The following is a 21190-nucleotide window of genomic DNA, read 5'->3' as shown; positions in this document are numbered from 1 at the left end:
ATCCGGATTTCCTCTTCAGGTCTTGAATACTCGGTCCAAATAGCTCAGTATTCGTATTACCGAGCCCTTAATCACCGGCTCGACGACTCTAACCGGCCTTGGGCTTCAAAGATGGTCGTGCTCTTCTAATTTCCGTAGTCGCTCCATGAAAAACCCGAGAAAATGCTCCAAAGGCGCAATTTCCTACAAAACTCAACAAAGACTACGAAAACACTAGAAAATACCAATTAGTAATAAAAGTGGCTCGAAAGAGCCATAAACACTACTAATTATCACCAAGGGACGGGGGTAATTACTATATAAAATGGACATATCAGCTATTTCACCAAATGCCACTTAGAACTTTAAAAATTCACCAAATGCCATCGTACTTTTCAGAATTCACCAAATGCCACTCAGTTCTTAAATAATTCACCGAGTGCCATTAATGACTAACGACTGTTAACTCCGTTAGTCATTAGGGCTTAATCATAACACATGTGGACACGTGTCAGTCGGTTATTGGTTTAAAAAATAAAAATAAAAAAACTTTAAATCCTACCCAACCCATTCCCACTGTAACCACCTGTCAAATCCAACCATCAGCCCAAAGCCAACTGCCGGACTTCCTTGACCACCTGCGGAACCCCCTAACCTTCCGTCGGAACCCACCGAAACCCCCTCACCTCCCGCTGGAACCCCTTGACCCCATCAAAACCTTCGACTCCACTTAATTTCCCTTTCCTCCTCCCGAAAAACCACCCCAACCACCGTATTGTTTCACGCAATACCCAAAACTCTGCCTACCCGACTCCAGAACCCACACGTTGACCCACAAAACTCCGTTTAACCGACGACCCCTGCGCTGATCCCAACCCCAGGCCCCGCAACCACCTCACGCACCAACACGATGCATCACCATAGCCACTGCAACCGACCATGGAAACCTAGAATAGAACTCGACTATGGAAACCTTTCACCCTCAAACGGCTGAAATCGACCATGGAAATCTAGAATGGTCGATTTCTATTGTCGATTTCGTCGTTTCAAGGGTGGAGGATAGGAAGAGGGGTTTTGCGCAGTGGTTGGAAAACGCTGGGTGTTTAAATCAAAGCTCGTGCTGGTGGTATTTGGGGTCGGGGCAGGTTTTGTGGTAGTTTTGGGGGTCGTTGGTGGGTCAGGTAGGATGCTTAAGGGTCGATCGGCCGTTTTTAGGTGGTTAAGGGGGTGGCCGGTTGTTTTCTGGCGAGATAAGGGGAGTGGATAGGGTTTGACGGTGGTGGGAAGGTGGCTGGAAAATATTGGGTTTTTTTTTTTTTTTTATTCAATTTTTTGTTTTTTTTTATTTTTATGAATTAAAATAAATAGACCAATCATATCATAACATGTGTCATGGTTAAGCCCTAATGACTAATGGAGTTAACGGCCATTAGTCATTAATGGCACTCGGTGAATTATTTAAGAACTGAGAAGCATTTGGTGAATTCTTAAAAGTACGATGGCATTTGGTGAGTATTTAAATTTCTCAGTAGCATTTGGTGAAATAGCCGTAGTATAAAAGATGTTAATGATCAAAATTGTGTATAGTCAAGCTTGTTCTGTAAAATTGTTGCAATATAAAAAATTTAAAAAATAAAATCAAACAAAGACTTAATTTTTTATTGTTATTATTAATTGCAACACTTTTAATATTCACTATAATTTTTTATTGTTTTTTTATTAAATGAGACATTTCCTTATTTGATAAGATTCACTATTGTTACTGTATAGCATTCTCTTCCACTTGTATTATTGGTCTCTCCCACCAACCACCCTACTCATACAATTTTTTTGTTCTTTCATCTTTCACACTAAATATACTTCCACTTGTAAAAGAAGCAGGTGACTAGATAAATAAATAAATAAGTAAAATGAACCCTATAATCGAGTGGGAAAGAGCTTTTCACCAGAACAAGGTAACAAGACGGCCTAAAAGTCGAGAATGATCAATATAGTGACGAATTAGAACGTAGACTTTTAGAGGATAATGGGCATAAATATGTCACGTGTAGGATCTAAATATCTAATTACCAATTAAGTGATGATAAAAGACAAGTTTTCAAGTATGGGGAAAACGGACACATCATACAAAAGTTGCATCCTCTACAAATTCGAGTAAATCAACTACCTGTGTAGTTAGCCATATGTGAAAGATAACCAGCATTGAGAAACTTACAAGAAGACCCTAATGCAGATTAAAGCAGAGATTAAATATAATGTCAAAAAGCTGATACTGCAACAACGAAGTTACAAAGATCTGCACTTGTTGTATATCTCCCCACGCATCATATCTAAAGGAACATGCTCGTATGTGTAGCGCTCAGGAGCAACATAAACTCCAGTTCTTTCCAACAGTGAAATGCTCTCATCTCTTCCATACCGGGAGGCATAAAGCCTTAGGTACTCAATGTCCTGAACAAATCTAAACAGATCAGAACCAAAGAAATATTGCAATTCAGCCCTGAAATTAGAAAAGTTCTTCATTTTCTTTCTTCCTTTACTATTGGGATTCAAATATAGGAAGGACAGCCAAAGGACCATTGGAGACCATGACCAGAAAATCCAAATTAATCTTCACAATTGAAATTAAATACCAGAAAATCCAAATTAATTTTCACAATTGAAATTAATTACCAGAAAATCCAACTTAATTTTCACAATTGAAATTAATTACCAGAAAATCCAAATTAATTTTCACAATTGAAATTAATGACCAGAAAATTCAAATTAACTTTCTGCCAAAATTACCTGCAAGCCACTTAAAAGGCGCTCTAATCTCAGTGAAGCTACAGGCTCTTTTGAAGATGAGAATACTTCACCAGGGTAATAGAGAACGCCATCTCCAGGAGGAAGCCCACGCCGAAATCGTACCTGTCCAATTTCACAACAATAAACGAACAAGTGTACACATTAAACCAGGTGGCAAATTGGTCTCCAATCTAGAAAATGGTCCAACTTGCTAAAACTCTAAACCAGACACCCAATTTCCATCCAATATCATTTCTTCCTTTGGTTTCTACAACCCAAAAATAAATCTACCTGCTCATCTCATCACATTTGAGCAGTGAACCATGACACGAGTTTCTTCAACATGACATTTACACAAGAGGACATAGGCCATTGTTTGCCCAACAGAAAACAATGCCATCATCAAATTAGACAGACAGTAACTGCCTAGAATTAGACAGTAACTGCCTAGAATTTCTACCATTGCACTGAGGAACATGGCTTTTTCTTGCAATTCCTAATCAGCTATCTTAGAGAAACCAACACCACCTATGATCCATACACGAACCATCAATAGACTATTGGTATTGAACACCAGTAATTTATTTATTTATTTATTTTAAGATTAGACAGATGTGGCATAATAAAGGATACATAGAGAGCATTCTACCTCTGCACTGGGAACTGAAGCCTTTTCATAGCAATTAGCTCCCCAATAAAGAAAGCCAGTTCCACCTTCCTTCCATATTCGCCACATCACTGCACGATGTTGCGTACCTCTCATTCCTAGGTGCCAATTAGGATGAGGATCAGATGGTCCCATGCAGACATATGTCCACCATTCCTGCAGATAGTTTTCACTATTTTAGTTGGAAATTTGGAATAAAATGATTAATTTAATAATCTCATTCATTAAATATGAAGTCAACACCAAATTCTACTCTTACTAGTAGGAAGAAAAAGCAGTGTAAATATTCGGATGCATTTTCCATGGAAAAAATTTTTTATTGAAAGAATTGATATCCATAATCAGTTACAATCTTTCCATCTCCTCCACCCCCCCCCCCCCCCCGACCCTCTCAACTCTGCTCACAAGGGCAAAGCATATGCCCTCAAAGATGGGAGGGAAAGAGAAAAAAAATATACAAGTATGTAGGGACCTTGGAAGGTAAAGATTACTGAAGAATGAAACAACTGCCACAGTAAGATGCAGATTCTAAAATGGAGTGGCAGAATGAAGATATACAAAGAGACTATATGTTACACCTACAATCGCTGATATTTACTTTTATTTTAATTAAGGAGTAACAGAATTAAGTCAAAGTCAATATATGAATAGCGGAAAAGTCAAAATGATGCATTTATGTAAAAACAGGAGCATACATACAGACATAGTAAACATTATTTCATATGTTAGTCGAAAAAATAAGACCAAAGTTAGTAAATAGATTGCAGTAAATAATGTAGCAATTAGATTGAAACAGAAGGAATATAATTATTTTCACAATTACAAAGGACAATTTGAAAAATAAATGAGCTGTTAGGGGGAAGAGGGAGGTGGGGGGTGTTGTCACTCAAGAAGAACTAGCAGGTAAAATGGAGGAGATTGGGAGCAACATGAGCACTAAAAGGAATTTGTCTTAATATCTGGTGGGCTTATAAATGACACCAAATTTGTTATAGACAACATATATATACTTGCCTATACAATCTTTAATATCTATAATCTATACTTAGTATTTAAAAACTTATACCACAATCATTCATATGCCAAATGTCCTCACAACTTATTCATATGCCACATGTCCTCACAACTCACTCATATGCCACATGTTACTTCTCTTACCTTTTTAATATTAAAAAAATTAAATTAAAATATTATAATGTTCCAAAAGTCTTTATGCGTAACTTGCACATTTAAGTAAGAAAATAAAGTGTTTCATTTCTACCATGATAGAATAAAGTTGAATTAACTATTACATAAACATATGGAAAAAAAAAAAAAGTATTTTTATCTCTTAAAACTTAAAATATAGCTTAAAATACGAAGTACGGGGTATGTCATTTCATATTCTACAATATTCATGTATATATAGTTAACTAAATCCCTTCATATTCTTCCACAATTCCACCCTCACTTTTTTTTTATAAGTTTTCACAGCATTCACCTCAAAAGTCATGAAACAATAACTTCATAGTTTCAACTATTAAAAGCATACATTTATATGAAAAATAACATAAGTTATAACCCGTGCATTGAACGGGCCAAAATGCTAGTTATCTTTAATATTATTAAAACCCATAGTGACATGATGCTAATGCCATGTGTCATCCTTCAATATAATTTGATGCCACATGTGCGATATATGTCACTCTATCTGTCGTTTCCCTTCTCTCACCGCATTAAATTGCACTAATGTTTAGACTCTTAAAAAACTCTTCATTGATGTAATTTTTAATTCTCTATAATATAATAGTGTTTGATTTATTTAAAAAACTCTTCATATATATAACCTTTTATTATATTTTCATTTATTTATTAATATTGTTCTAACATTAACCCTTCTAAATTTAATCAAAGCCTTAGTCCCATAAGTGGTGTCGGCTACATGAACCAAATTTTACTATTTCGTGTAGTCATCGACATAAATGTTCCCCTCCATCCCTTACGATCCAATGCTACACCTTCACGCAAATCCACATATTTCATATCTTTCCTAACTCTTTCCAACCAAGTCATTTTCGATCTCCCTCTCCTTCGTTTAACCCCTCCATGGTCCCACTCTCCAACTCTTCAAACCGGTGCACCCTCGAGTCTCTCGTCTTACATGCCCAAACCAACAACCGATTTTCCCTTAGTTTATCTACAATGCCTGCCACACCTACTTTCTTACAAATAACCTCATTTCTGATTTTATCTCTTAGAGTATTCCCATCCATCCACCTTAACATGCGCATTTCCATAACTTCTATTTTTTTAATTTACTACTTCTTATAAGCCCTACTTCTTATAAGCCCAACATCTGTACCATATAGCAACTTCACATATGGCAATCCTATAGAATTTTCCCTTATTCTCGGTTAGGGAATGCTTCGGTCACATAACACTCCCGTGGCCGCTCTCCATTTAAGCCACCCCGACCCACGTCTTGATTAATGTCACCGTTCTTCTAGATGATCAATCAAAGATACTTAAAATATTCAAGGTCAAATCCTTTCCATCTAAACTCACCACTTCATTGCTTGTCCCCCTCTGAGTACCAAAACGACATACCAAATATTCAGTCTACTCCGACTTAGCTTAAACCCTCTCGATTCCAACCTTCGCCTTCATTGCTCCAACATGGCATTAACCCCCTCTTTGGTTTCATCCATCAAAACGATATCATCCACAAACAACATACACCATGGAACCTCATCTTGAATTGGTCTAGTTCATCTAGAACCGTTGCAAAAGAAAAGGGCTTAATGCAGACCCTTGATGCAATCCAATTTATTTTGATTAAACCTGTAAATTTACGCCAGGCCAATAACTAGTTTAAGCCTAAAAGCCTAGATAATGCACTAGAATTTAGTTCCTAACGTTTCTTGTGATTTGGATCTTCATAACTCAGGAAAGAAGTTGAAGGACTAAATCCAACCAACTCAATAATACAGTTCTGATTTTACTGATTAAGTGCCACAAATTAATAAAAATAAACATATCCGATTCCTGCTCTTAACATGTGAACAATCAACAATGTTTATTAATAAGAACTTAGAAGGCTTTCTACAGCATGCTGCCTCCAATAAGAACAAGACTGAATGAGAATGAACTAAGCAAAGCATATTTAAAACAGAAACGAAACAGATAAAACTATAAGTCTATAACAACTATAGGCCTAATTAGCTTGGAAAGCTTCCTTGTCAAGGAGGCTTATGCTTCAGTCATCTCATCTCACGCTCAATTTAATCAATGGCAACCTAGTAATAACGCTACTGGTTAATTACGAAGTACAATATGACTCCAAAAGGAGTTACGGATCAACTCCAGCCAACTATCGCCACAATTTGACTCCAAAGAAGTTGAGAATCAACTCCAGCCAACTTTAATAAGACTTAATTTCACAAAATATAAAATCGGAATTGATTTGGTTATGTAAACAAAGTATTAAGTTATTCTCTGTTAGAAAATATCATGCTCGTAAACATTTTCCATACGGTCAGAACAAGTTCATTGAACGTACAGAAGCAGGAAACATCAGTCATATGCTAAGCTCAATGACCAATAATTGAAGAAAAAATGCAGAATTTATGGAGCAGAGAGTAAAATAAGTAATACCTCGTCCTTCTCCAGTTCTGCAACTATGTCCTTCACCAAATCCTCTCGATTACCCAGTACCCATTCACTGCAAAAGGAATACAGATGACCTGAATCACAGAGAGATAAAGGACTGCAAATCCCTACATGCATAGGTGATAGAAAAAACAGGTCCAAATTTCAGTGATTAATTTCCATGAATTCCTACAAATCTGAGTTGGCCAAGAGGTTTATTACTTATATCAGCTTTATATTTACTACTAGCTAGTTGAATCCAAAATGCTACTTAAAGATCAAATTAACTATATCAACAGTTCTGAATTCCTTCTGAATTTTTAATTTCACCACTTTTCAGCTGCAAATTGTATACTACTGCAACTACAATTATGTCTTTTCTTGCTTTCATTCTCGTAAACAAAACTTTAGCCTCTTCACGTATTTTCTTTTACACGTGCATATCACTGACTTTTCATATACTACACAATCAAATAACTTAAGCACTATGAAACAATAACCTCATTTGATCATAAATTACACAAAAGGATTAAACAACTCTTATTACCTTGTACAGTAAATTTGAGTGTGAGGTCGCATATACTTCGGGACTTTCAAAAACGCCTCAAAGGAAGTAGGGGCCAGAGGTGCATCACCAGGGCCTACATAGAAAATAATAGGTGTCTTCAAAGATGCATCAAAGCACAAAACCATTCAAACTAGTCAAGCAACTGCAACAAAATAAAGCATAATTCAAAACAGCATTATATTACATCTCTACATTGCTAGTATTTCAAAAGCGCAGAAGCCCACTTCACAAAGCCCCAACTCAGGCAAGATAGAACTCTAGTGAATGTCAGCAACCTAGCCTCTACACTACTATGCTCAGATAAATCACACGTAAGTCTGTGAAAGTGTTTAGTAATTAACTTCATTAGCACCCAAAAAAAAACACAGATTAAAGTAAATGATCCAGGAAAAGTCCTAAACGTCCTTCAAAAAACTCCATAGACACAAACACCATCAACAAAAAGATTACTAGTCTTAATCGACGTAAGATAAATACTCTGTCACCATCATGATTACAAGTTTACAACACAAAAGACCAGAGTAATTTAATATGAGAAATCAATACAGAAATTTGTATATATTTATATGATCATACAGAAAGTTGTACTCACCACAGTAGTACGTAGTCAAAACGCGTGCATCTGAAGCGAAATTATAAATCTCACTAGCCATCTTCCTGATTGAAGTAAAATGTTCCACTTGCAGTGGCTGCCAATAAATTGCATCCATATCAGACTCCAAGTAAAAAAAAACAAAAAATTATAAAGCAACTTCTTTGTCCAGTTTTTTTTCCTACATCCTAACATTGTCCACTATATACATGACTTGAACTCCACAGCATGTAAGAAGTGTAAGAAAAAGTAAGAGAGAGTGTTGTAGGAGGGTTTTCATAAGAGTAGAATTTTGTATAAGTGGTCTGTCTCACAAATTTTTTACTAAAGTAGGAAAAAAGCAGAGCGTGAACAGCATAAAGATAAGGGCAAAAGTAACCAATAAAAAGTAAGGGAGGTGATCCAACAAACAAGTTTTTATACATCTAGCACAACTGACGCAACCATTAGAATATCCTAACTTTTTCAAAAATTGGCAGTGCCACTCAAACCAAAACTTCCGATATGGTAGATATCTTGGGAAATACAAATTATTAGGTAGTTTTAACACATGCTTAGAACCAACAATGAAAAGATTAAAGCAGTCACAATAATTGAATGGCAAATATTAAACTTATAGTCAATTTCATGAATCTATCATCAACTAGCACCCCCAATTGATCCAGTAATTGGAATAATTAAAATCCCTAATCTATAGAACTGAACAAACTTTCCCAATTGAAACTTGAAAGAGGGAACAATTTCCCCTTAAATATTACACCCTAACCTAAATTTTGGGGCTAGCCTACTTGCTTATTTCATCTTGATCTAGAGTTTCTAATTCTAGACCTCGATGTGAAAATTGATGAATCAAAAAACTCTAACATGGAATACTAATCACATTGTGCTTGAAAAGTCTAAGATCCTCGGTATCAAACATGACTAGGGATGGTAATGGATCCGGATCTGATCCGGATCCGTGGATCCATATCCGTTTTTGCGGATATGGATCTTCAAAATTTGGACACGGCGGATCCGAATCCGACCCTGTGCTAAAAAAGGGATCTGGGTACGGGTCCAAATAAAATACCCGTATCCAGATCCGTTTCCCCTTTTGTTTAAAAAAAACAAAATTATACTAAAATGTAACATGTAAACAAGCCCAGCCCACTTACTCTAAGCTCAAACCTAACACTCTCATATTCCCACGGCTCCCCCCAACCTCTAATTCTATCTTCTCTCTTCTGCCCCCATTAACCTTAAAGGGCAAAGGCAACTTTCTCTCTCTACTCTAAACAAGCAAGTCTAAGAACCGAAATCAACACTCCGGCAACCTTGCCAACCACTCTCTTCAACATTTCTCGGCAACCGCATCTCCTTACATTCGAACTGTTTCAACTTTTCTCAAGTGACGTTGACCGATATCACACTTGTTTCGGGGGTTTTTTGGATTTCCTGGGATACTGGTCACGCTCTTCTGGCAACGAGACGGTCCAACCTGCAAAAACAACGAATATTCCGATCAAGTCAGTGATCAGAACGGGAAAGGCTAGAGAGAGAAAGTAGAGAGAAGTGGGAGCTATTTAATGCTCTATTGTTTGTAAATGTCTTCATCCCCCCTCCCATCATAAATGATTGGGGTATTTATAGGGGTGGGACTCGTGCCCCTTTCTAGGGTTTGTACCATAGATTTGCGTGGCGTGATTGGCTGCGCAATCAGTGAATGCCACGTGCGCCGTTTTGCAGCTTTCATTGATATCTCTCGGGATTTGGGCCCTGACGTTGTTAGGGCTTTCTGGCGTGCTGATTAAAGAGGGAACACATGCCCTAAACACGTGGCATCTTCTCATGATGACATGTGTCACCTTCTGACTGGGCCACGTGTCGCTACGAGATTGGCCGAGACCTTAAGGGCTCTGAATTGCGTGGCATCTTCCCGTGGTGACACGCGTCACCCTATAATTGGGCCACGTGTCACTATGGGATTGGTCCACGTATACGAGGTATTTTTACCCTCAACATTTGCCCCTCAGAGGGGGGGTGGCTTATACGCTTACAGGCCGACTCCTCTGACCTCAAATAGCCTTGGTGCGTACAAGTGTATTACGGTTTTGTCAGTTTTCTGACAATTTTAGAGTGACCGCCTATCTATACAAATGGCGCGGACGAAGGTAGGCCGTCTCGCTTTTGGGAGATGCGGCCGTTTTGCCATTGCGGAGGGAGTTTTAGCTCTGCCAACTTCCCTTTGGACGCGCCGTTTATTAGGTCATCTTCTTTTCCGCCTAATTTAACGGAGTTCCTCCTTGTCCCTCCAAATTCTAGGTCACATTTTCAAATTATAACCGTTTTAGGCGGGAAAGATGAATTTACTGTCTTACCCCCATAAATTTTGCCTATATATACAAGGGGTTTGACTTCATTTTGGCACTTTGGAACTTTACATTTTTTAGAGAGAAGTCAGAGCTTCTAGAGAGAGAAAGTGAGTTTTTCTTTGAATCTTCGAGAGCTCCACCGTGCGTTTGAGTTTTCCGGGCACTTTTGTTGAGTTTTCCGATCAACCTCCAAGGCTTCCAAGTTTTCAACATGTACAGAGGTAGGCCGCCTGCTTTCTTTTCCTTGCATTTTTATTTCTTTGTTCATTTAAAATCTGGCTCAACACTAGGCTTCGTCAGTTTCTCCTCATGAGGTCGGTCGTTCGCCTGAGGAGTCTAGAGTGGACGGAGACGAGTTGTCTCCTTCATGGAGTGGGTCCATTTCTAGTGCGTACCAACTCACATCCACCCATTCTTCTCGAACATGGCACGGACGATGCAGACGCATGAACGTCATGCGGCCAGAAATCCAGACGGAAGTCTGGTGAACCCTAGGCCTCCATATGACCCAAATAATACTAACTTAGAGACCCCTTCTTCCACTCTTACAAACGCTTCCACGGGCACTCACTGCTCGGCCGTGGAAGTAACTTCCTCGTTCGAGCGCCAAAGAACTCAAGGCGCTTCTACTACGGGGGGAACGTCCGGGCGAACTCCGGGGTTGAGGTTCCCCTAATATGCCAGCTCAGTCATGGATGGGGCCGAGTTGCTACTCTGTGAAGGACCTCCTTCCTCTTCTCGGGCGGACGCTGATACGTCCGTCCCCACCCCCTCAGAACTCTATCTCCGATATGGCAGGTTGGACAAACAAGAACGGGGGTCTCAATTAATGAACCGTCCGACCTGCCCCCTCGCAGAGCCCCTCCTACTGGGAGTCAGGCGGCCGATGCCAAAGATAAAGGCAAAAGGCCCCTAGAAGATATTATCTCTCCCTGAGGCGGCCATAGCTCTAGGAGCCGCAGCTCAGCGGAGGCAGCCAATCTGGACAGAGTGCTGTGTTCCGAGTTTGGGAGCGCTCCTCAACAAGAGGAGGATGAGGCTGAGAATGCGGCCGAGGGCGAAGCGGCGGCCGCTGAGGGCGAAGAGGCGATCGAGGAGGATGTTGCCAATATTGACAACTTCAAGGATCCGTTCGCCTGTACGGTGAGTAGCACAGCCTTGGGCTACCTAAACTACAAATTTGAGGAATACAAGGCATTCCTCCACCTTGGGGAGGGATTCGAGATCCAGCCTCCAAGGAAGTCCCGCGCTTTGGCCGCTTGGGAAGAAGAGAGGCCACGCCAAAGATCCTTTAGCGTCTACCGGGCGGCCTTAGACGTCGAACTGCGCTTCCCCCTTCATCCTTTCGTCCGCACAATCTTGGACGAGTATGACATAGCCCTCTTCCAGCTGATGCCAAACAAATGGTTGAACATTTTTGGGTACTTGGTGACGTGCATCTGCAAAGGCTTCAAGCCAGACTTTGCTGTTTTCTGTGAGATGCACTCACTGACTAAGCTGGACGCGGATACGGACGACTGGTTCATCTTGAGCACCACTAGATACTACATGATGGTGGTGGACCGCGTCTCTAAGTGGCGCGACTGGAAGCACCGATTCTACCGCATCAAGACCAAAGATGTTGAATTTAACTTGCGAATGAATCGGTTCAATGCTGAGCCAATTCAACTTGGACGCGGGGACCTGATAAGCCACCCGTCCACCCTGAGTACCAGCTTGAATATTTCAAAGTCAAGCGGGTGAAAAGGAACGGCAAAACTGAGCGCATTCCAAGTAACTGGGTCCCTTTATCCTGCTGGCTGCGGGATCCCACATTTATGTCCGCCTACGGCCTGTACCAGAACCTGCCCCAAGGTGGACGCATGGACATATATTCTTACACGTACGTAGGTTATTTGATTTTGAAGAAATTTCTAACATTTTTTGCTTCTCTTTTTCAGCTAAGGCGTACGAGATGCTTGACCCAGAGCAGAAAGGGGAGGTCAACATGACAGAGATTGACTTGGCTCGGTACAAGGCTCGCCAGAAGCTGTACGAGCAATCTAAAGGAGTAAGTATACCCATCTTGATTTCTTCTTTTCGTCCGTGTATGCATTACGGAAGAGATCGCCGTGTATGCATTACGGAAGAGATCTTCCTAACTTGGCACGGCCTATCAATTATATTATCTTGCTCTCTTTTTACTAACTTTTGCCTCTACAGCTGGCCACTCCAACCCCTAGGTCCAAACGGAAGCAGTCGTCCCCTGCGTCCAAGACGGACAAGGACGGTAAGGCGTCCAAACAAAGGAAGACGGTCGCGTCCAAGACCACTTCCACTTCTGCGGCCAAGACGACGTCGCGGACTGCCTCTAAGCAGTCCAAAGGAGAACAACCCCGGCTGAGCGATAGCGGGGCCTCCAAATCCATAGATCTGGCCGCCATGCCGGGTCATGTTAGGTCCGAGAAATCGGACGATAGGGGTAAGTCAACCCCGGCAAAACCGACCGGGCCAGAATTGACTCCGCCCGTTCAAAGAGTCAATGAATCTGATTGGCTTGAAGCCACTCAGTCGGCCGGCGACCAGCCTGGCCGGACGGGGGAAGAGGGTGACGAGCCTGCGCTGCCCCCGCCATTCAGTTTCAACATTCCTACCCCTCCAAGCTTCTCTAACGTCAGTCCGAGTAATTTTGAATTTTCTACTTCGTTTCTCTTTTTTTTTTTTTTTTTTTACTGAGCTTAAATTAAAATCTTTGCATCCGCATACAGATATCGCAGAGGAGCTACAAATGAAGCTGCCCGGCTGGTCCCTTACTGGGGCGGACAGGAAGGCCATGTGGGAAGCCATGGCCCGGGCCGTCCGTGCTCAGCAGCGAGATAAGCTGCGGGGGATACATGAGGGCTTCCTCGGCCCCATGATCAATTGCAGCGCGCTGAGGTAACTTTTACACTCAAATGCACTTAGTCAATTTTTAACTCTTACTTTGCTAACACATTTACCCTGTACGCAGCCCTTCATGCCTTCCTGGAATGGAAGGACAAGGAGAATGAGCGGCTGAAGCTGGGCCCAGATTCAGAAGACCCAGGATGCTATTACTGGGGAAACGGCCGTCTAGCGCCGGTATTTTGAAACCCAAATCAACGCCCTGTCCGACAAGGCGGCGCGGCAGGCTGAAGATTTGGTGAAGCTGGGCGAGGCCCTTCAGCAAGAGTCCGTGGCCAGAGATGCCATAAGACAGTAGAGGGATCAGGCCCTGCTGGACGGCCAGCGCTGGAGGGAAGGGTTCGAGGCCTCCGAGAAGCTTCGAAGTGATGTGGCCTTGGCCCAAAAACACTTGAAGGAGGCCTTGGACGAGGCGGATGCTCTGAGAGCTGAGGTGGAAAGTTTAAAGAAGTCCGTTGAGGACTTAACTCTCCAATTGCAAACACCTCGGCCCCAGTGCGGATGAGGTAGTCCGCATTGAGCAGAATGCTGAGGACAGGCTGAAGAGCCACTTCTTTGAGGCTTTTGAGCTTATGGTGGACGAGGGAGAGGCGGTCTTTTATCAGGAACGCTTCACCAAGCGTCTTAACTTTGTCTGCCTCAAAGACGAGGCTAAGAAGGCCGGGCAGCCTTCACCTATTTGTTAATTATTTTATTTTTGTTTTCTGTATCTGCCGCCTTTTTGTGCGGTTTTATGTAAAGCACTTTGCCGCCCTTTGAGCGGTCTTTTATAAATTCAGCTTTCAGATTTTGCTTCATACTTTGCAAATTTTACACTTAAGTTTTTGCATTTTCGTACGCGTACTTTTTCACGTTTTTGTATCTTCGTACAATTGTGGGGTATGCCCCTTTATTTGGCGTTCGCCTAGTCCATATTTTGGGTGGTTTGATTGACTTGGTAGAATTTATACCTTAGGTGGTATGACTTCTAACAAGTTAATCAAATCATAGTAATGATTGCCCTTGGACTGGGTGGTACGCCGAATCAACACATTATTTGGCCGTTCAATTGACTTTATGTGAGTTTGTCCGTTGAAACTATCGTTCGGACGCTCTCAGAAAATTTCAAGTATGATCTCAACTTAAAATTTTTAAGTTTGGCTGGCTGGAATGCCTAGGTATGCCCTTGCCCCATTAAATAGGTTTCAGAGGGTACCTTACCTTTTTCGTCCGCCTTAGTTAGGGGCGGACGTATACATATGACTCGGGGTCAAGTTGCCCGTTTTTATTTTATTTAATTTACTTTTGTTCTGCGACCGAGTTGCTGTTTTGCAAGCAACCTACTCGCAAATTTTACGCGGCATATCTATATAGGTTATGACCGTGCAAATAAGCATAAATTAAATAGAAAATAATATAACAATGTTTTGACTTTTCATTAATTTGTCAAAATTACATTGTTGTGGCCGTACGGCTTACATTGCTCGGTCAACAGACCTAGCTGTATACACAGCTTTTGGCGAAGTACTTAAACTTAAACATAATATCTCTTTAAATTGTCAGTGTTCCATGTACGCGGAATGGGTCGGCCGTTCATGGCTTCAAAACGGTAAGTCCCATCTCGGACCTCCTCCCTGACTCGATACGACCCTTCCCAATTTGGGGTCAGCTTCCCATCCTCATTTGCTCGTCCCACAGCCTCCATCTTCCTTAGGACCAGATCTCCCAATTTTATCGGTCGCTTTGACACTCGGCGATTGTATGCCCTTGTCATCCGTAGACGATAGATTTCGTGTCTAAGCGCCGCGTTGCCCCTAGCTTCAGGAAGGAAGTCTAGGGCGGTCTTCATGCCTTCCCAATTAGCCGCTTCATCATATAGCATCACCCTAAGGGTGGGCTCATACATTTCAATTGGGAGGACAGCCTCGGCACCATAGACCAAGAAGAATGGGGTTTCTCCTGTGGAACTCTTGGCCGTGGTTCGTATGGACCATAGCACATTGACCAACTCATCAGCCCATAAGCCGCCTGCCCTTTCAAGCTTGCGCTTAATTCCATTGGAGATCAACTTGTTGTATGCCTCTACCTGACCATTGGCTTGTGGTCGGCCGACTAAAGCAAAGCAATGAGCTATGCCTTGGTCCTCCAACCATTCTTTGAGTTGAGGCGTTTCGAACTAGGGACCATTGTCGAACACCATAGACTGAGGAACGCCAAAGCGTGTAATGATACTCTTCCATATGAAAGCTGAAACATCCGTCCACTTGATGCCCCGGACAGCTTCGGCCTCAACCCACTTTGTGAAGTAGTCTACTACTACAAACACATACCGCCTTTGACCGGACGCTGGTGTGTACGGTCCTAAAATGTCCATCCCCCATTTGGCAAAGGGGAGCGGACTACTGATGGCTGAAAGACTGTTGGCGGGTCGGTGGATCAAACCTCTGGCACTTATCACACTTCTTTACCATTTCCATGGCGTCCAACTTTAAGCTCGGCCAGTAGTAGCCCATACGGGCAGCCTTTTCAGCCAAAGCTCGTCATCCAATGTGAAAGCCGCACTGCCTTGGTGAAGATCGTCCAAGACATCATGCCCTCTCTCAGGAGTGATGCACTTCAGGTACGACTTCACAAATGCCTTTTTAAACAGCTCTCCTTGCTTAATTTCAAACCAGGCCGCTCTCTTTTTCATTAGCCAGCTCTCTTTAGGATCAGCCGGGAGTAATCCATCCTTTAGGTAAGATATGATCCCGTCCATCCAAGTGGAGCTTCTATCAATGATATGTACTGGCTCAGCATCAATACTCCTCTTTTCTTTTACTTCCCAAAATACCGACCTGGGAGTATCACATGATGCTGAGGATGCTAACTTAGAGAGTGCGTCTGCCTGATGATTGGACGAACGAGGAACCTGTTGCAGAGTAAAATGATCTAGGCTCTTAGCCTCCTCTTTTACAATCTTCAAATATTTCATCATAGCCGGCTCCCTCGCCTCGAAGTCTCCATTCACCTAGCCGACTACAAGTAGGGAGTCAGAGCATACATCAATTTTTGTCGCTGTTGCCGCCTTACACATTCTAAGGCCGGCCAGGAGGGCTTCATACTCGGCCTCATTATTAGAGGCTTGAAACTGGAATCTTAGAGCGTACTCAAACTTATCTCCCACATATGACACCTGCACCGCAACCAGTAGCTGTCGCACTACCATCCACGAACACTTTCCAGATCTGGTCTCCGGCCGGCTGAAGGTCCGGCCGAGTCATTTCAGCTAAAAAATCAGCAAAGGCTTGTCCCTTGATTGCTTTTCTTGGCTCAAATGCAATGTCAAAGCCTCTCATTTCCAAGGCCCATTTAAGCATACGGCCACTTGCCTCTAGAGTTGCAAATGGCTTCTTCAGAGGTTGGTCTATGTAGACCACAATTGAATGTGCCAAAAAGTATGGCCGCAGCTTTTTCGATGCCATGTATAATGGCAAGCCAAATTTTTCAATAGGGGGATACCTTAGCTCAGCGTTATGAAGTACGTGGCTAATAAAGTAGACAGGGATCTGGCGGCCGTCCCGTTCAGCAAGTAGGACGGCACTTAAGGAGTGTTCAGAGATGGCAAGATAGATAAATAGCTTCTCGCTCTTAAGTGGACGGATAAGCCGAGGCAATGTATGTAGATGGCCTTTTAGCTGTACGAATGCTTCCTCGGCCTCCTCTGACCACTCGAACATGGCTGTCTTTTTTATGGTATGAAAGAAATAGCGGCACTTATCCCTTGATCTTGACAGAAATCTACCAAGTGCTGCTAAACAACCGGTCAATCTTTGGACTTCTTTAATTGTCCTTGGTGACTTCATGTCCATGACGGCTTGGATATTTTCAGGGTTGGCCTCAATTCCACGCTGATTAAAAATCCGAGAAATTTACCGGACTCAACACCAAAGACACATTTCTTTGGATTTAACATCATCTTATGCCGCCTGAGTTCGGTGAAAGTTTCTCGTAGGTCCTTCAAATAGTCGGCCGGTTCTTTTGACTTGACAATCATGTCATCAATGTACGCCTCCATATTTCGGCCGAGCTGATCTCTGAAGACTGTATTAACAAGTCGTTGAAAGGTAGCTGGGGCATTCTTAAGGCCGAATGGCATAACTTTGTAACAATACAACCCCAGCTCAGTTACGAACGTTGTTTTCTCTTAATCTTCTTCCCATAATGGAATTTGATGGAACCCGGAGTATGCGTCCATAAAACTCATCAGGGCATGCCCGGCCGTCGAATCAACCAGGCGGTCGATTTTGGGCAAGGGAAAGCTATCCTTAGGGCATGCGTTGTTCAGATCGGTGTAATCCACACACATTCTCCAAGTTCCATTCGGCTTCTTCACAAGGACCACATTGGCCACCCATTCTGGGTAATAACATTGCCGAATGAAACCGGCTTCCAGAAGCTTTTTGACTTCTGTTGCGGCCGCCTGATTCCTCTCTTCTCCATGATTCCTTTTCTTCTGGCGGACAGGTTTAATGGCCGGGTTTACAGCCAACTTATGCACGGCCAGGTCGGGGCTTATACCTGGCATCTCGCCAACATCAAATGCAAATACATCTTTGAACTATCTCAACAATTGAATTAACTCATCCCCAAGCACACCAAAAGCTATAGTGCCCACACTAACCGTCCGACCTGGTTGAACAGTCAAGCACTATATCTTGGTGGCTGCCGGCCGGCTGAGGTCGTAACTCTTCTGGCCGACCGACAGTCATTAGTTGATATGCTTGCTCTATCTTGGCTGCCTTACGCTTCTGGCCGTGTTGGGAGTGAGGTTCCTTCTTCTTTTGGCTCGGACGATTTTGGTCCGCGCGTTGTAGGCTTAACCGCCAACTGATTACATTCCTTTGCCATCTTCTGGCTTCCTTGGATTGTACCTATTTTCCCGTCCGTCCTCTCAAACTTAAGCAGCATTAGGTGAAGCACAATGACTGCTTTAGCTGCATTCAGAGTAGGGCGGCCGAGTATGACATTATATCCAGTCAGTTCTTTCACAACCAAGAAGCGGACAACCATATCCCTTCCTTCCCCTTTTTGCCCAAGTCGGACAGGTAAGTCTATCCGCCCCACCGGGTGGATTACATTCCCCCCAAATCCGACCAACGGGTGAGTGATGTCCTTTGGGAAGCTTAGATTCTTCAAGGCGGCCAGGCTGATGATATCAGTCGCGCTACCCGTGTCAATCAGTATTCGTCCGACCTTCAAATTGGCTATCTTCATAATGAATACCATGGGATCATTATGTAAGGCTTTGACCTCCCCCCGATCGGCTTCACTGATGATTACTTCGGGGAAGGGTTTGGCCTTTACAGAGTCCATTTGCATCACCTTTCCCAAGTTGCGGGCGTCCTGCTTGATCCCTTTCATAGTGGGGCCGCCTGAGGCAAACCCTCCTGATATCACGGCCACAAAGCCTGAATCAGTGTTGTTGCCATCATCTTCCTTATCTTTGTTCTTATCATTCTTCTGTCTTTGCTCGGACGTGTTGTTTGTCCGTGTGTAAGTGAATTTGGACTTCATCACATACGAATTCAGCATGCCCTTCTCGGCTAGCTTGTCCAGCAGTCTCTTCAAGTTGATACAATCGTTTGTGTCATGTCCCACGTCCTTGTGGTAACGACAATACTTGTTCTTGTTCCTATACTAAGCCGAACCTCTCTGCGGCTGTGACTTCTCAAATTCAAACTTATCCTTGATTTCCATCAAGATAGAATAACAATCCTTGTTGAATTCAAATTGAGGCTCGTACGCCTTAACCTTCTTGGACTTCTGGGCATCAGCCACCCAGACTTCCTTTCTCTTTTTTCCTTCTTTCTTTTGGCCGGCCGAGTCTTGCTGAGAAGGTTTTTTCTCAGCCCCCTTGGCCGGCGCTTCTGATTTCGTGAGCGAACAAAAGTCTGCCGCCTCAATATAAGCTTCGCCTTCCCGCAAAACACCTGCGTATGTCCGAATCTTTTTCCTTACCAGGTCAAATTTAAAACCATTGTGCCTTAATCCCCGGAGAAACTCAGAGTAAGCCATTTCGTCCGGCAGATTATGAATTTGGGCTTTTTATTGGTTAAATCGTTGGACGTACGAGCGTAGGCCCTCATTCTTTCCTTGGACGATTGTCACCAAGTTAAGGCTAGTCTTTCGAGGCGGTATGTTGTATGAAAAATTTCCCACAAACAGCAAACTAAGAGTAGTAAAACAATTGATACATCCGGCCGGCAAACTGTTGAACCAATCCTGCGCCACACCTTTCAGAGTGGCCGGAAAACATTTGCACCAAATAGCGTCGTCTACGCTTTGCAAGTACACCAGGTTCCTGTACGAGGTGATGTGTTCTTCTGGGTTGCCCGTGCCATCATAGGCTCCCACAAGTACACTCTTCACCTTTGGCGGCTGAGAGGCATTTAAAATATCTTGCGAAAACGGGGGCGGCTTATCTCCCAGAGTAAGTAGGCGTATCTGCCAATCGATGGGTTGTGGTTGCACGGACGGTCTAGGTAGGGAGCCTGTCCGTATGGCCCATATTGTCCGTATTGTATGCCTGGGGTTCAGCTGCATCAAGCCATTGAACCCCTGAGGAGGTTGATATTGCAGTGATTGGGCTGGAATAGGAGTTGGAGCATGGAAGACTGGAATAGGAGTTGGGGTGCGGACCGCCTGACTTCCGCTGGAGATGGCCGTGTTGGTATGTTGGGAAAGAGAATGATGTGAAAAATCATCCGGCATAGTTGGGGTTGAGGCCGTGTCCGAGTAGGCGGCGCGCTCCCGCTGCTTATGCCGAAGGTAATCTCTTGCGTCCTTCCATCGTCTGGACGGCTCCTCTCTTCGAGGCTGCCTACCCCTCCCCCTAGCCGACTGCGTTTTCGCCAGCAAATCAGAGAAATTAGTCCGTGGTACTCTCGGGGACCTTCCAGTCGGCCTTCGAAAGGGAGTGTTTCCAGCGTCCGTTGCATGGGCTGCTTTGCTGTGTGTCTTCTTTGGAGCCCTCTGTTCCTCTCCTTTGCGGCTGCCTAGAGGTAGAGGCTCCATTGTTTTCAATCTCTTTTCTGAGTTTGTTAAGCGCGGCCTTAAGAGAGGTTACGGTAACAGGAGGGTCATCAGCTTCTTGAAATGTGGCTATCAGAGGATCGCTAGTACGGATTGTAGGGATTAAATCCTCTACATGTCCATCCTTGCCTGGATTAGGTGTCTGACCGTCTATCGCCATGACGTACGAGTATCCCCACAGATGGCGCCAAATGTTTCGGGGGTTTATTGGATTTCGTGGGATACTGGTCACGCTCTTCTGGCAACGAGACGGTCCAACCTGCAAAAACAACGAATATTCCGATCAACGGAATATTCGCCTCTGACGATTAAGTCAGTGATCAGAACGGGAAAGGCTAGAGAGAGAAGTGGGAGCTATTTAATGCTATGTTGTTTGTAAATGTCTTCATCCCCCCTCCCATCATAAATGATTGGGGTATTTATAGGGGTGGGACTCGTGCCCCTTTCTAGGGTTTGTACCCTAGATTTGCGTGGCGTGATTGGCTGCGCAATCAGTGAATGCCACGTGCTACTCTGGGGGCGTCGTTTTGCGGCTTTCATTGATATCTCTCGGGATTTGGGCCCTGACGTTGTTAGGGCTTTCTGGCGTGCTGATTAAAGAGGGAACACATGCCCTAAACACGTGGCATCTTTTCATGACGACA

General features: G+C 43.2%; 1 protein-coding gene across 1 annotated transcript in view; it reads right to left on the bottom strand.

Annotated features, from left to right (window-relative positions):
* Window positions 1-2027: 2027 nt before the first annotated feature.
* Window positions 2028-21190, bottom strand: part of LOC110711258 — a 34113-nt gene continuing 14950 nt past the window's right edge. Inside the window, exons 10-15 of the mRNA XM_021889635.1 lie at window positions 8221-8317; window positions 7608-7701; window positions 7067-7133; window positions 3416-3589; window positions 2767-2889; window positions 2028-2430 (exon numbers count right to left, since the gene is read on the bottom strand). Of these exons, the coding sequence (XP_021745327.1) occupies window positions 2266-2430; window positions 2767-2889; window positions 3416-3589; window positions 7067-7133; window positions 7608-7701; window positions 8221-8317 (720 nt within the window). The 3' untranslated portion in view covers window positions 2028-2265. The remainder of the gene's footprint in view (window positions 2431-2766; window positions 2890-3415; window positions 3590-7066; window positions 7134-7607; window positions 7702-8220; window positions 8318-21190) is intronic.

Source organism: Chenopodium quinoa, unplaced genomic scaffold, assembly GCF_001683475.1.
Source record: "Chenopodium quinoa cultivar QQ74 unplaced genomic scaffold, ASM168347v1, whole genome shotgun sequence".
Classification (NCBI taxonomy): Eukaryota; Viridiplantae; Streptophyta; class Magnoliopsida; order Caryophyllales; family Amaranthaceae; genus Chenopodium; species Chenopodium quinoa.
Note: the sequence above shows the minus strand (reverse complement) of the source record. Positions and strands in the feature narration are given on the sequence as shown.